The 17,470-nt window shown below is 34.7% G+C and overlaps 1 protein-coding gene and 1 non-coding gene across 4 annotated transcripts in view; one reads left to right on the forward strand and one right to left on the reverse strand.

Moving 5' to 3' along the window:
* Positions 1–17,470, forward strand: part of IMMP1L (inner mitochondrial membrane peptidase subunit 1) — a 70,380-nt gene that overhangs the window by 33,345 nt on the left and 19,565 nt on the right. For all 3 annotated transcript variants that reach the window (XM_057747555.1, XM_057747557.1, XM_057747556.1), the window contains 3 exons: positions 10,949–11,082; positions 12,616–12,704; positions 16,243–16,369. In XM_057747555.1, the coding sequence (XP_057603538.1) occupies positions 10,949–11,082; positions 12,616–12,704; positions 16,243–16,369 (350 nt within the window). The remainder of the gene's footprint in view (positions 1–10,948; positions 11,083–12,615; positions 12,705–16,242; positions 16,370–17,470) is intronic.
* LOC130829518 (U6 spliceosomal RNA) lies at positions 5,972–6,080 on the reverse strand. The gene has a single exon (XR_009047551.1). It is a non-coding gene; the product is annotated as a U6 spliceosomal RNA (small nuclear RNA).

Genomic DNA, 17,470 nt, shown 5'->3' on the forward strand with positions numbered 1-17,470 from the left:
CATCCTGCTGATCTGGGGACCACACTTTGATAACTACTAGTTTAGTGTGTCGGTATTTTGACATATAGGAAGAATAATTCCACCCCTCACTCCAAGATATCCATGTCCTAATCCCTAGAACGTGTGAATATGTTACCTTGCATGGCAAAAAGGACTTTGCAGATGTGATTAAATTAAGGAATGTGATGAGGAGATTATCATGGATTATCTGGGTGTGCTCAGTTTAATCATAGGGTTATTAGTTAAGAGTGGAAGAAGATGGCAAAACAACCAGAGAGTTACAGGGAGGTGTGACCAAAGGAGAATGGTCAGAGAGATGCAGTGCTGCTTACTTTGAAGTTAAAAAATGGGACCATGAGCCAAAGAATGTTTGTATTTTCTAGAAGCTGAAAAAGGCAAAGAAATGGATTCTTCCGTAGAGCTTCCAGAAAGGAATGCAGCCCTGCCAGCACCTTGATTTTTAGTTCAGTGAGACCCATAGTGGATTTCTGACCAACAGACTGTAAGATAATAAATTTGTGTTGTTTTAAACTACCAATTTCATGGTAATTTGTTACAGCAGCAATAGAATACTACTACATCCGTAACCAGTTCTCAGTTTACCAGCTTGTTTTATGCCGAGTTCTCAATGTCTGCTCTTGACCTCAGCTCATGAGATTGAGAAAATTAAAGCCCGAATTAAGAGCTCCTTCATTTTTCTACCATCAAACTGACAAAACTACCAATATTTGAACCCAGCTTATATACACTTGTACACTTTAAAAGATTGAATCTTAAGGTATGTGAATTATATCAATTTTTTTTGAAAAAGGCCTGCCCACTCCAACATGGTAGAAAATATTTTGGGAGTTCTCATTAATGTTGTATTCTTCCTATGAAAATTCAGAGTTTTTGTTTTGTTTTTTCTCAGCCAAGTAGATAGCGTATGAATAGGTTACTTTAATCCTGTCAAGGGTGGGTTGTAGTCTTTGTTAAGGCTGATCAATTTCAGTTTTGCCTTTGTGTTCCAGAGCTCCAGAGTCTAACATGTCCAGCTGGATCTCTCACAAATGATATCAAGTTTAACATGACCAAAACCAGACCCTTCATTTTCTAACCCAATGTGGGTATGAGTGGACCTGGTAAATAGACTTCCATTACCCAGTTACTCAGTGCAGAAACTTGAGGGTCATCCTGATTCTTTCCTTTTCCTTGTCATTTATTTTATTTTATTTTATTTTATTTTATTTTATTTTATTTTATTTTTATTATTTAGCTCTTTATTGGAATATAATTGCTTTACACTCTTGTATCAGCTTTTGAGGTACACCAAAGTGAATCAGCTGTGTTTACGCATATATCCCCATATCCCCTCCCTCCTGCGACTCCCTCCCACCCTCCCTGTCCTGGCCCTCTAAGGCATCACCCATCATCGAGTTGATCTCCCTTTGTTATACAGCAACTTCCCACTAGCTATCTATTTAACAGTTGGTAGTGTATGTCTATGCTGCTCTCTCACTTTGTCCCAGCTTCCCCTTCACCCCCCGCCCCAACCCCGCGTCATTTATTTTTGCCTCCAAAGTTTCTCAAATCTGTCCATTTCTCTCCATCTCTATTGCCTGCCACTACTGTAGTTGGTGGAACCTTAACTACCCTCCCAGCATTTCAAATCTTGCCCCCATTGCAGTCCTTTCTCTACATAGCAGTGAGAGTAATCCTAAAGTCTAAATCAGATTATGTTACTCTCCTGCTTAAGATCCTTCAGTGGCTTCCCATTAGTCTTAGAATTAAATCCAAAGTTTTACAAGACTTGAATAATTTTTCCTTTCTCTAGTCTCATTTTATGTCCTTCACACAGTGCTCTAGTCTTCTTTTAGCTCCTTAAGCACGTTTTCTCTTTCATCTGCCCATAATGGTCTTTCTTATGGTTTCCATAGTATTTCATCTTTCAGAACCTAACTTCAGTGGTGTTTTTTTAGAGAAATCTTTCCTGATTCATCCTAAAGAAATGTAATGTCCTACTAATTATTCTTTATCACTTTGTCCAGTTTTTTCATTATGGAAATTATTTAATATGTTTACTTTTTCTTATTTTTTAGTATTTATTTATTTATTTATTCTGCACCGGGTCTTAGTTGCAGAATGTGGGATCTTTGTTGCGATATGCAGGATCTTTAATTGCGGCATGCAGGATCTAGTTCCCTGACCAGGGATTGAACCCAGGCCTCCTGCATTGGGAGTGCGGAGTCTTAACCACTGGACTACCAGGGAAGTCCCCTCCCTATATTTATATGTTTATTTATCTACTTTGCATATGTGTGTGACATCTGCCCCACTAAGCCATGAGCTCTATAAGGGCAGGTATCATGTTCATTATTGTATTTCCAGGGCTGAACACAGTATCTGGCATGTAGTAGAAGCTCAATAAATATTTGTTGAATGATTGAACTACTTAACGACCATGAGGACACCCCTTTTCCCCCAATTGTTTCTTTTTTAGAAAAATTCTATAATAGACTTGAAAAAAAAGTTATACACATTCATATGCACTCCATCTGGATTTACAGTAAACATCTTGCCATATTATCTTTATCCTTCCATGTATATATACACACACATATATGTGTGTGCGTATATGTGTATATATGTATATGTGTGTGTATAAATTTGTCTGCATATGTCTTAGTAGTAGTAGAAGTAAACCATATGAAAGAAAGTTAAATTTACATTTATCTTTAAATCAGTATTTTTCTCCTATCAACAAGATCAGTCTCCTGCATAGTCATGATATTGTTTATTTAACATTTATTTAACATTGAAATGATGATGTATTTTCATTTGTAGATTATGTTCAAATTTCCCTACTTAACCCCATACTATCTTTTATTGCTTTTTTTTTTTTTATTTTGCTCCAGGGTCCAGTTAAGGATTTCATATTGTATTTGGTTGTCATGTCCTTGTATTTTCTTTTCTTTTTTTAAAATATTTATTTATTTATTTAATTTATTTGGTTGCACCAGGTCTTAGTTGCAGCAGGTGGGCTCCTTAGTTGCAGTTCACCAGCACCTTAGTTGTGGCATGTGGGCTTCTTAGTTGCAGCAGGTGGGCTCCTTAGTTGGGACTCATGGGCTCCTTAGTTGCCGCTTGCCAGCTCCTTAGTTGTGGCATGCGAACTCTTAGTTGTGGCATGCACGTGGGAGCTAGTTCCCTGACAAGAGATCGAACTCCAGCACCCTGCATTTGGAGCACAGAATCTTCACCACTGCGCTACCAGGGAAGTCCCCCTTGTATTTTCTGATAATTTAAAATAGTACTCTTGTTATCTTTTTATTTTATTAAATTTATATTTTTAATTGTGCAAGTTGTTGATGGATTATGGTATGGATGTGTTTGATTGTTCATAATTAGATTTAGGTTATACATTTTTGGCAAGAATGGTACAAAGATAATGATGTACTGTATGTCATTGCATCATGTCAGGAAGCTACATATCTGTTTTTACTGTTATTTATGTAGCTAAATTTGATCACATAGTTAAGATAATATTTACTTGATCTCTTTATGTAAAGGTATTTTGTGCCCTTTGCAGATAAATTATTTACTTTAATGCTTTGCATATATCCTGTTTACCAATAACCTTTTACCAGTATTTTTTTAAATTGAACTACAATTGATTTACAATGTGGTAAATTGTGTTATCTATTTATCAGAGTGATTCAGTTGTCTATCTGTCAGTCTATCTATCTATTCTTTTTCACATTCTTTTCCATTATGGTTTTTTTTACAGGATATTGAATATGCTTCTCTGTGCTATATAGTAGGACCTTGTTGTTTATCTCTTTTACATGAAGTAGTGTGTATCTGTTAATCCGAAGCTTCTAATTTATCCTTCCCCCTGCCTTTCCCCTTTGGTAACTACAAGTTTATTTTCTATGTCTCTGAGTCTGTTTCTGTTTTGTAAAAGAGTTCATTTATATCATTTTTTTTAGATTCCACATATAAGTGATATCATATGGTATTTGTCTTTCTCTTTCTGACTTACTTTACTTAATATGATAATCTCTAGGTCCATCCATGTTGTTGCAAATGGCAGTATTTCATTCTTTTTTATGGCCGAGTAATATTCCATTGTATATATGTACCATATCTCCATTCATGTGTTGAAGAATACTTAGGTTGCTTTCATGTCTTTGTTATTATGAATAGTGCTACTATGAACATTGGGGTGCATGTATCTTTATGAATTAGAGTTTTCTCTGGATATATGCCCAGGAGTGGGATTGCAGGATTATATGGTAACTTTATTTTTTTTTTTTTTAAGGAACTTCCATACTATTCTCCATAGTCGCTGTATCAATTTACTTTCCCACCAACAGTGAAGGAGGGTCCCCTTTTCTCCACACCCTCTCCAGTATTTACTGTTACTAGACTTTTTGATGATGGCCATTTGACCACTGTGAGGTGATACCTCATTATAGTTTTGATCTTCATTTCTCTAATAATTAGTGATGTTGAGCATCTTTTCATGTGTTTGTTGGTCATCTGTATGTCTTTGGAAAAATGTCTGTTTAGGTCTTCTGCCCATTTTTAACTTGGGTTGTTTGTTTTTTGTATTGAGTTGTATGAGCTATTTGGTTTTTTTGTTTTGTTTTGTTTGGTCTGCATTGGGTCTTCATTGCTGCACGCAGGCTTTCTCTAGTTGTGGCGAGTGGGAGCCACTCTTTTTTGCAGTGTACAGACTTCTCAGTGTGGTGGCTTCTCTTCTTGTGGAGCATGGGCTCTAGGCACACAGGCTTCAGTAGCTGCAGTGTGTAGCCTCAGTAGTTTTGGCACATGGGCTCTAGGGCATGTGAGCTTCAGTAGTTGTGGTGCATGGGCTCAGTAGTTGTGCCTTGTGGGCTCTAGAGTGCAGGTTAGTAGTTGTGGTACGCGGGCTTAGTTGCTCCACAGCATGTGGGATCTTCCCAGACCAGGGATTGAACCCGTGTCCCCTGCATTGGCAGGCAGATTCTTAATCACTGAGCCACCACAGAAGTCCTGCTGTTTGTATATTTTGGAAGTTAATCCATTGTTGGTCGCAATGTTTGCAAATATTTTCTCCCATTCTGTAGGTTGTCTTTTCATTTTGTTTATGGTTTTCTTTGCTATGCAAGAGCTTAAAGTTTAATTAGGTCCCATTTGTTTATTTTTGCTTTTATTTCCATTACTCTAGGAGACAGATTCAAAAATTATTGCTGTGGTTTATGTCACAGTGTTCTGTTTATGTTTTTCTCTAGGAGTTTTATAGTATCCAGTCTCACATAAATGTAATCCATTTTGAGTTTTTGTGTGTGGTATTAGAGAATGTTCTAATATCATTCTTTTACATGTAGCTGTCCAGTTTTCCCAGCAGCATTTATTGAAGAGACTATTCTCCATTGTATATTCTTTCCTCCTTTGTTGAAGATTAATTGACCATAAGTTTGTGGGTTATTTCTGGGCTCTCTGTTCTATTCCATTGATCCATATGTCTGTTTTTGTGCCAATACCATGCTGTTTTGATTACGATAGCTTTTTAGTATTGCCTGAAGTCTGGGAGGGTTATGCCTCCAGCTTCGTCCTTTTTCCTCAGGATTGCTTTGGCAATTCTGGGTCTTTTGTGGTTCCATATAAATTTTAGGATTATTTGTTCTTGTTCTTTGAAAAATGTCATGGGTAGTTTGATAGGGATAACATTAAATCTGTAGATTGCTTTGGGTAGTATATGGCCATTTTAATAATATTAATTCTTCTAATCCAAGAACATCATCAAGTAATTTTAGACATCTATTAATGGCCCTTGCCTGAATCAGTTATTACATTGGTGATAATTTCATTATTCCCTCTATATTTATTGTCTGCCATTTTTTGATAAAGTACTTTCCTTATCACCAACACATACTTCTTTGGATTTTATTTTTATTTTTATTTTATTTATTTATTTATTTATTTATTTATTATTTTGGGGGGGTACAAAAATATAGAATGCTTCACGAATTTGCATATCATCCTTGCACAGGGGCCATGCTATTTATTTCTCTGTATCATTCCAATTTTAGTATATGTGCTGCCGAAGCGAGCATCAACACATACTTCTTTAAGAAAAATGTACTTGGTAGATTTCATTTTTATTCTAATATATTATTTATTACTGTTGTTACTTTTTTAATCTCAAATTTGGCCAGTGAGAGACCCCTCAGAGTGGCTCCTTTGCCTATGGAGTTTCAGTGACCTTTGGTCCAAAGACATAGCCAGCCTGAGAAGACTCCACAGGGAAGAAGCCAGGAAAATACAAAACCCTTCCTTCCTGTGACTTCCTGCTGGGGTTCAGTCAAAGCTTGACTGAAGTGCCTTGATGTAGTTCATGTAATTCAGTTTTCCAAGTGCAGAGAGCAGTATGGAGAAAGAGTGAATCCAAAGAGATAAACAAGATATCTGGCACATGTATGCACATAGAGAGTCATGGATCCTTTGAAATCACTATGTAAACCAGAGGTTTGAAACCTCTGTCTTAATCCCTTTTGCTAGTAGATTTACTGAGTGCTAGCAGTGTGTGTGGTTTATTTATGTCTTCTATGAATGTTACTTTCTACTCTGAGATTTATCTTAAAAAATTTTCCCCAGCTCTTATTCTCAGTTTCACTATTTCACAACAGTGTGCTTCATTGCACTTTTAAAATATAAGGCCAAGTAGTCTTGATCCTCAGAGTCCTCTATAAATAGCTCCATAGCTCTTTTCATCTAAGATATTAAGATCCAAAATGATTTCAGGCACTTCAAGCTTCGTTCTGTTGCTAATATCTGTAGGGAGGAAACAATGTCTGTTAACCTCTTTCTTCTGGTCACTCATCTGTTTTATTATTTTATGAGACAGTTTCATCACAAACATTGTATTTGGAATTGGGCATTTACTGAGTAATAAAAAAAGGCTTTATGGCCCCAATTACTTCTGAATGGGAGTTAATTACAGGGCTTCTCAGTGAATCAGAACTATTGTGTAGTTATAACATCTTTGTATTTTTTTAGTATGTTTTTTAGCCAAATGCATAATCTATTGCATAATCAAATTATTTAAATTTTGGTAGATTGCTATTAATTTCCCCTTGGAATTTCACCTTTTAACTGTATTAACAATATTATCTTGCCAAGTGCCACATTTTCTCTTGTTTGATAATATATGTCCCCTCTTTAACATCAGATAAGCTCATTTTTATTTTAGCTTTTAAATGTAATGTCCATTTCACTACTTTTTAGGATTTGTTTTCATAGATCACATTTACAAAGCTAAGTTTTAGGACTTACCCCTACTTTTTCCCTAATTTTACAGTTGGAGCAAAGTAGTGTTTACACAACCTAGTTAACTTTACAAATAATGTTCTATTATTGTTATTCCTCTTAAATATTTTTTTAACTAATTGAGCCTCAGTTATGGTGTTTTTAAATATCACTGTATTAATTTATTAAATTCTAAAAATCAGTAGTTTTTAAAGTTATATCAGTTATTACTGTAAGCCAGATTCCGAAGATGGAATATTTCATATTGCTTAAAAGATTTAATGAGAACAATTTTTAATATGTTGCTGACAGTTTGTTTTTTTCTTCAGTGAGTATGACATTAACATGTCTTCATAAACCAAAAATGTCAGTAGTCTTTTTTTTTTTTTAAGATTAATTAATTTCTTTATTGGCTGTGTTGAGTCTTCATTGCTGCACATGGGCTTTCTCTAGTTGCTGCGAGCGGGGGCTACTCTCATTGTGGTGCACGGGATTCTCATTGTGGTGGCTTCTCTTGTTTCAGAGAGTGGGCTCTAGGCATATGGGCTTCAGTAGTTGTGGCCCACGGGCTCAGTAGTTGTGGCTCACGGGCTCTAGAGGGCAGGCTGAGTAGTTGTGGTGCACAGGCTCAGTTGCTCCGCAGCATGTGAGATCCTCCTGGACCAGGGCTTGAACCCATGTCCCCTGCATTGGCAGGCAGTTTGTTAACCGCTGTGCCACCAAGGGAAGTCCCTGTCAGTGGTCTTCTGATCATCATTTTGAACCTTATGACCATTTTTTCATATTAAAGATGTGGGAAATATAGGAGTTTGGATTTAATATTTATTCGTTAATACAGTCAGGCAAGCCTTCTTTGGTAGGCCCTGAGGATTCAAAGATGAATAATATACAGTCACTGCCCACAGACATATAAGCAAATGTAGTATGTAATAGTGGAAAAGATGTAAATAATACAATATGGTAAGTACTATAATCAGTGTATGCTTAAGGTAGGTGAGTGACACAAAGCATAAGTAACATTTCTTGGGGTGCTGCTAGGGAAGGCTTATTAGGGGAGAAGACAAATAAATGTTTAATAGGTAAATAAACACTAATAAGTAATAAAACACTAATAAACGATATATTCCTATGCTGTGGGGTCTAAAATTCTATTGTTGGGAATTTCCCGGCGGTCCAGTGGTTAGGACTCCATGCTTTCACTGCCAAGGACCCGGGTTCAATCCCTGGTTGGGAAACTAAGATCCTGCAATCCACATGGCGTGGCCAAAAAAGAAAAAGTTCTATTATTTTACTTAAACCTAAGTTAGGGAGAAACTTAGACACTTGAAAATGCAGCTAATGTTATGAGGTTATAGTACATGCTAATTGCCAAGTGAATGATATAGTAACCAGCATTTATTGATATATTCCACTATACAGACTACATATCTGATCACATGTAATCCTCACTAACTCTCTGAGATAGGTACCGATACGAAGGCCATTTTACAGGTAAAGAAACTTGAGATTTACGGAGGTTAAATAACATCCTAAAGGTCGCACAGCTAAAATGTGGTGGAGCCAGGATACCTGCTCAAACAGATCAAATTAAGAAACAGTGTTCTTAATCGTTAAAAAATGAGCATAAGGAGCCGTAGGAACCCAGAGGAGAAGGAAAAACTTGCTTAATAAGAGCATTTGGAGAAGAGTTACAAATTAGATACATGATGGGTATCATGAAGTATCATGATGGTATCATGATGGGCATGGATATTGGCATAAATAAGTGTTGGTTGGGCACTTTAATAAACTGGACCAGTATGGTTGAGTAGTCAATTCACGTAGGAGCATCAGGGAAGATCAGGTTGGAATCTGAGGATGGAATGGGAGCCATCTGTCAAGGATCCTGAAAATGAGTAATCTGTACTTGATCTGATAGAGATCCACTGGGGTTATGGGAGTAAGGGAGTAATATGGGATTCAGTATAGCATAATTGTTAAGTTCTTGTGTATCATTTTCCAATTTTGTAATGTTCAGCACGTAAGGTTACTCTTAGGTTCCTTTGTCTTATCTATAAAATGAGAATGGTAATACTATCTGTCTCATAGAGATTAATTTGTAAAACCTGACATGTAGCAAGCATTGAGCAGATGTTACATATTATTATTATTGTTGATGTATTTTAGTAACTTTAATCTGAGAACAGTGCATTGTAGTCTAGGCCTAAGCATTAGGCCATTAGTTAAGAAATGCTTGAAACATAGTTGTAGCCGGTAAATAGAAAGGAAAGGACAGATACTAGGAATATTTTAGATGAATAATATAGATGTATATAACGTTTTAAAAATATATAGTTCTCTATGCTGTTTCATAATATTTGTGTATTCATTGTTGTATTTATAGTTAATAACTGTCAACTGAATGCAACTTTATAATGTACAAAGCCACTTTGACATGCTATTGAAATTGATTCTCAGAACCATTCTGTGAGATACTGTTATTTCCATTTTATTAAGGCCCAGAGAGGTTAAGTAATTCATTGAAGATCACACAAGTTAATAAAGGAGGCAATTTTTTTTCAAATTGGGATATAGTTGTTTTACAATGTTATATTAGTTTCTACTGTACAGGGAAGTGAATCAGCCACATGTATACATATATTCCCTCTTGCTTGGATTTCCTTCTCATTTAGGTCACCACAGAGCACTAAGTAGAGTTCCCTGTGCTGTATAGCAGGTTCTCATTAGTTGTCTGTTTTATACATATTACTGTATATATGTCAATCCCAATTTCCCAATTCATCCCACTCCTTCCCTTCCCTCTTTGGTGTCCATACATTTGTTCCCTATGTCTGTGACTCTGTTTCTGCCTTGTAAACAGGTTCATCTGTACCATTTTTCTAGATTCCACATATATGCATTAATATATGATATTTCTCTTTCTTACTTCACTCAGTATGACAGTTTCTAGGTCCATCCACGTCTCTACAAGTGACCCAATTTCATTCCTTTTTATTGCTGAGTAATATTCCATTGTATATATGTACCACATCTTCTTTATCCATTCATCTTTCAGTGGGCATTTAGGTTGCTTCCATGACCTGGTTATTGTAAATAGTGCTGCAGTGAACATTTGGGTGCATGTGTCTTTTTGAATTATGGTTTTCTTTGGGTATATGCCCAGTAGTGGGATTGCTGGGTCATATAGTAATTTTGTTTTTAGTTTTTAAGGAGGCAATTTAAAACTTGCATTTTCATACACCTATTTTAGTGCTTTCCCCTTTATTCCCATATTATGTTTAACAAGAACTGATGTACTATGGCAGGCGACAGTATGAAAAGCTATAATTAGTAATTGAAAGTTAATATCTTTTCTTAGATATCTGCCTTAATACCAAGGAATAACCATGGCATGAAAGGGGAGAGACAAGTTCAGAGTCTGCTAGTTACCTAATTCATAGATAAACCCATTGATTTGAATATAATCTCTGTTTAGTAGATCAAAATATTAAGTGGCAATAATTTGCCATTTAAAAAAATCTTTAGCAAAAATGAAAATAAGTTCTTGATTTTCTGCACCAAACCATATTAGGCATTTAGTACACACTGGGTGATTTTAAAATACTTTACAGTAGAGCTATTTCTTAAGTGTTTTTAAATAGTATTGATCATGAAACTTTTTGAAATTTACCATCAGGCCAATGGTGGCAGAGTCTGCATAGAACTATGCTTCGTGGTGTTCTGGGGAAAACCTTTCGGCTTGTTGGCTATACTATTCAGTATGGCTGTATAGCTCATTGTGCTTTTGAATACGTTGGTGGTGTTGTCATGGTAAGTTTTTACATTCAAGAAAATAATCATTTAAGATATGTTTGTTTTTTTAATTGAAGGAAGAGAAGGTTTGAATTGGCACTGATATAAAGCTATCAGAACTGTAACTTTAAATATAGTCCTATATTGTTTCTTTCACGGACATATAAAGCCCTGTTAATTTAATAATGCTAGTTTTTACCATTTATTGAATGCTACTTACTGTGTTCCAGGATGTGTTTGATGTTTTACATTTATTAACTCATTTAATCTTTTACACTCTATGAGATACTTATTAGAAATCTATCATACATAGGTGGAAACTAAGGCTCAGAAAGCTTAAGTAACTTTCTGCAGGTCCTACAATTCCAAGTAGACTTGGAATTTTAGCACAGATTTCTCTGATTTTCAAAACTCCTACTTTTAGCCACTGTGAAGAGTGTCAATAACTGTCGTTAAAACAAATGATTATTCTGCCTTGTGTCAACATTAAGATGTTAAGGCTGTCCTCCTACCAATTCATTTTCTTACTATTGCATCATAAACCTATCAACCATAATGATACTGTTTGTCATATTAATGAAGCAATAAATTGATTGTTCAGTCAGTGAGTTTTGCTATTGGTGGTGCTCTTTTTATCAGGTTTACCCTAAGAGAATCACAGTCATATAATCTTGAGTTGAGTTGGGGTAATGCAAATAAATATATTTAACTGAAACTCCCCTCTTTGATTTTTTAAATTTACATGGGTATTTTCAGTAACCTGCAGATATAACAAAAAACTTTCATTGTGGTCTTTGTTTTTTCTGCCCAAGTAGGAAGTTTTAAGTAAAAAATTTTATTTACACATAAGTGGAGTGAATGGATACTGTTGTATTTAGTTTTTTAAGTTGCAGTGATCATTTATTACAGTTTTGAGGTGTATATGAAGATTATTCTTTTAAGACCTACTAATATGAAAGTCTTTAAAGTGCATTTCATTATGCCAGTATTTTTCAGTAGAAAATATAGGTTGCAGCCCCATCAAATGAGCAAGCTATTTTCTCTTGGAAGAGAAGGAAAGGCATCAACTCGTTGAGAATAGTATGATACTACTTGGTAAATTACCATCATGGACACTGGGTGATATTTGACAGTAGCAAGAAAAAAAAATATCATTAATTTATTCATTCAGCAAATATGTATTGAGTATCAACTTTATGTCAAGCACTGTTCTTGACCTTGGTTATACAATTAGGAACATGAGAGACAAAGTCCCTGCCCTCATGGCACTTAAATTTTACAAGATGACCAAAATTTGGAAACATAGATAATGTTATTTTATTCATCTATTATAATGTAATATTAATAAACCATTTTAAATATATTTTGACTGTTTTTCCAGACTTGCTGGCTACTCTGTGGAGTTGAACTTATCTTGGAGCTGCCAGCTTGTTATGAATCATCCTCCAAGCTTGAAGAACATTTGCTTGATTTTCTTTAAGCCTGCTCAGATGATTTATGTTATATTTTAAAAGGTTTTCAACTTAAATTTAAAAATTACCTCTCTTTCAGTGTTCTGGACCATCAATGGAGCCTACAATTCAAAATTCAGATATTGTCTTTGCAGAAAATCTTAGTCGACATTTTTATGGTATCCAAAGGTAAATTTCTGCCACAGATAGATTAAATTGATGGTGAAAACACACATACACATTGTGTCTTTTGTGCAGTTTCTTAACTTTAGCTTTAAAAACTCTTTTGTAAATAACCAAATTAATAACCATCTGGATGAAATTTTGGCTCAAATTTTTTCTCTCATTTTGAGAAATTTTAATAGTTTCTTTATGCAGTCTCTTGGGTCATTGTGTCCTTTGTATCATTGCCCAGAGTAGATAGCAATCCCTTTTATAATGTACATTCAAGCCTTCTTTACTTTTTTTTTGGCAGGGGATGGATTTGTCCTAGAATGTTTTGAGTAAAGAACTAGGGACTTAGGAGCTACGTTACATATCCAGATCAGTGATTTGATTTTTTAATTTTTAAAATAACCCTGCATTTCAATTGATGACTGTCTTATTCTCTATAGTCTGTGATGAGCGGTTGTTGTATAGCACTGTATATAGCTGGGAGCCAGGAATCTTATCTATTATGAGTCTCCTCACGAATTATATTGTTAAAAAACTCCTTGGCAAATATTGTTTGTCACTAAATCTTTTAAAATCCTATTCTAAATGGTGCTTCCAGTCCTTGTGATACTGTTTATTCATCGTAACTCTGTATTATTCCTTCTGAATGGATGTCAAGTATTAGTAATTGAATGTATTTTCTAAAGGGCACCTCTTTGAGTCTCTAAAATATGGGGTCCATTAGTTTTTCATAATTCTGAAAAAATGAATCTGTATCACATTTCATCTTAATAAATACAAATTTTCCTCATTTGAGCTGGTATTCAGCTTATGACAAGTAGGTTTAGGCATTCCTCTTTAATTATTGACCTTTTCTATAGTCTGTTTCACTTTACTGAAAAATCGCCAAGAATAGTGTACAGCTGTTCTTTGCATTTACTGATCTTCCACCATCTTAGATTCTGTAGATAGAATTCTCTCTTGCTTAAGCTGTATGGTCTAGCATGGTCCTTGGGTAATTCTTCAGATCTTTTATCTGTAACAACTTAAAGATAATACCTAATTGATAGATATGGGGGTTATAAAATAAAACTTATATAAGGGGTTATGTTCTAGCTTTCTTTTCTTTTTAACCTATATGAAAATAACTTATTACACTCTTTGAATTAACTGGAGACCTAGTTTCACTGCAATGTGAGGACAAGCTTCTGTTTTCCATGCTAATCACATGCTTTCACTCATAGTCCTTTACCATTCTTAACAAGGAGCTGGGCTTGTTGGCTAAATAGTTTTTGAATGAACAGCTCAATATGGTCTTTTGTTTTTTTGGATACTCCTTGCATTCAGGTGGGTAATACAAATAACTATTTAGTAAATTAATTAAGATTCTTTGAAGGTTTTAGTTTGTATTCTCTTCATTCAGGGGGCCCATTAGGTGGAAGGACAGTTCAAAATTTGGCATTTATATGAGACATACCAAAGTAATTTTTACAACCAAGGTAGTCAGTTGGTAACTTCTACTTACAAAACATTACTGTCCTGATTGTTTTTTTCTTTTATCTGCAGCACAGAACTCTTGAAATTTCAGGGGAACCTCTGACCCCTCACAAGAGATCCTCTTGCTAGCTGCCTCTTTCTAAAGATAGAATAGCCATCCATTTAGGCAAAATGAAAGTCTGCATATCAGTATCTAAAGCACATGGATTTTTCAGTACAGTGGGCAGAATACTCATACTTGATACAACCATAGTCTCTTATTGCTACTTACTCTTTCAACAAATAGTTAATGAGCACCTCATTTATAAGATGTGCTGTAACTTATAGAGAATGTTAGGATAAGTAAGATATTGACCCTTCTTTTCCAGAGCTTACAATCTAGGAGGATAATAAGGATGTTTATAAATGATAAAGGAAAATTTAAGTCTTAGTTCTATCACGTTTCTTTTAAAATCCTTTTTGAAAGAGTTGAGAGTCCAAGGTTATATATTTTGATTTTAGCTCTGTGCCTATAATGTCTGGTTAGACCACAGAAATACAGTCTACAGTAATAATGCTTTCTATAAAAACATCTTGACTGAATTATGACTTTTTGTTGCCATTCAAGTGCAGAGTTTGTTTTAAGGGTCATATTGATTACTTTGTCAAAACACTTAAGCTGAATAAAACTCCCACGGAAAGCATTTCTGTCCCCAAAGCTAACCAAAATCAACTCTGTTAGTATGTTACATATGTTACAATATTTGCAAACTTATTCATCTGAACAGTTCCATTGACATGGTTCCAGTTGGTTGGAAAAAGGTGCTTTATCCCATTTTCAAACAAGTGTATGCCTTATATTACACTCCAAATGGCAGAATTTAGTGTTTTAATAGCATTCAACTATTATCAAGAAGAGCTTCAAGAAATGACTGTTCTGAATACTGTTGCTGTATTTTCTGTAAAATTTCTGATGAAGATGGTATCTCTAATTTCCTTACATAAGTATCCTTCTTATATATTCCTCTTTGATTTAATTGTTAAGGGAAATTTTTTCATACCTCCCAAACTAAACTTTATTTTATTAGTTAATGACTTCCATGTAATTAATCATAATTTATTTTTTGCCTTGACTACCAAAAAGTTGAGAACTCATTGTAATACTTATATGTAGCAATAACTAGGTTTCTGATTTAACTGTCATCTCCTTTTATTTTTATTGATATTGTTTTGATATATGCATCTTTTATATAAGCAACATCAAATTATTTCCAGAACCTGGTACAGATAATAAGTAAATATATTAAATCCTTTTAGGGATGAGCAACAGAATTCACTTATTGCTCATTTCATGCAGAAAGAGCATTGTATTCTCTTTGGCTGGGTCATTAATCGTATATTTTTGCCTCCTCCTTTCCAACTTTAAGTATCTTTCTTAGTCTTCTAATACATATAGATTGTTACCTCTTCCATGAATCACGTTTTCCATATGTAATCATATCTATATTGGTTCTATATGTTTGTGATGCCGGTTTATTTTGTGTAATATTTGTTTGGTCAGCTTTTAGCATTTTATTTGGCTGAGTCTTCTGATATTTTCCCTCAAATGTAATTTTTTTGACTGTACTGTAAACTGTCCAGGCTATATAATTTATATGCTGCAGTTCCTCAGTTCTTTAAGCTCTAGGGAAACATAGATGATGTTTCTACCTTTTTATGTGCTCTATAGAGTCAATAAGTGCTATTAGGTGGGCAGTAAAATTTGCTTGGTTAATTTGGTGGTATTTACATGGAATTGGTTTTTCATAGTTTTGATTCTAAAAATTTGGACACAGAAGTAACAGTGAGTGGGTACAGTGCAAGAAGATAATTCTCATGAATTATCAGAAATTTTAGAATCTTCTAATAACTTTTTCATCAGTCTCGTTAGATTTTGATCCATAAACGTTAGTCACAGAGGTTCTCAAACTGGGAGGGTCAGTATGTCAGAGGATAAAAGGTGTGGCTTTAAGTTGCTTTATAAAAGTATTGTAGTAGTGCCATGCATGTGTTTACGCTTAATAATAATACTGACATTTCTTTGACTTTTTCCCCTCAGAGGTGACATTGTGATTGCAAAAAGCCCGAGTGATCCAAAATCAAATATTTGTAAAAGAGTAATTGGTTTGGAAGGAGACAAAATTCTCACCAATAGTCCATCAGGTTTCTTTAAAAGCCATAGTTATGTAAGTAACATTTCAATTATATTATTCATTGGTATCATAGTTGATTAACATTAAGTCAACACACTGACAAATGAAAATGTTTTATTCATATTTTGAACATAAGTTAAAATGAAGCATTCAGTAGAATTTAAGTATGTTTGTATCAAGAACAACTTGGCCATTATGATTTATATATTTTATTTCTTTTTAAAACTGTGTGTAAACATCTCAGTATTAGTTGTTGCAGGCAAGATTCACCAATGGATGTCAAAATATTGGGCAAAGGTTTCAGGAAAAATAGTATATTCGCATAGTTTCAAAGTATCTCTCCCAAGATATTTTTACAAAAGGAAAAATAGTAACTTCACAGAGGAGAAACCTGGCAGACATCACCTTAACTGAGTGATCGAGGTTATCTTCACCTATAACAAGACATGTCAACATAATGTAGCCCCTGAATTGAAGCACTGAGAAGGGCACATCACCTTTGTGGTATTCGTATAAAAAGAAGATATAGCCTCAGTCTTAATCATGAGAAAACATCAGACAAACCCTAATTGAGGGTCATTCTGCAACATGATTGACCAGTACTCTTCAAAAATGTCAAGGTCTTTTAAAAAAACAAAAGTCAGGAATTGTCATAGATTAGAAGAAACAGGAGACATGACAACAAAATGCAATCTGGAATTCTGGCTTAGACGGTTATTCCACTGACTTGTTAGTAGAAAATCTGGTAAAACTAAATGAAGTCTTATAGTTTAGTTTTTTAAAATTGTATTTAAATGTTTAGAATTAATATTTTGTATACCTTTCGTGTAGTCAACTTGCCAGCCCAGTTAGGAAAAAGAGCAAGCGAGTAGAATGGAAGAGCAAAGAGCAGATGTAATGTTAGCCATTTTCGCCAGTCACGTGGCTGCTGAGACAGAGCTTGTGGCGGGGGAGGGCGGCCTTCTGTTTACTCAGCATATACTCTTCTTACTTTCATTATAATTTAATTTTCTACTTTTGTTTAAGTTTTCTGTGTCACTATCAGATTGTTAATGTAGCTGTTACATCTGTTAAGTGACTTTATCTTCACCCCCAACGCAAGCATATAATCGAGTTAAATTGTCTTCATCGTTG

Source organism: Hippopotamus amphibius, chromosome 9, assembly GCF_030028045.1.
Source record: "Hippopotamus amphibius kiboko isolate mHipAmp2 chromosome 9, mHipAmp2.hap2, whole genome shotgun sequence".
NCBI classification, from domain to species: domain Eukaryota; kingdom Metazoa; phylum Chordata; class Mammalia; order Artiodactyla; family Hippopotamidae; genus Hippopotamus; species Hippopotamus amphibius.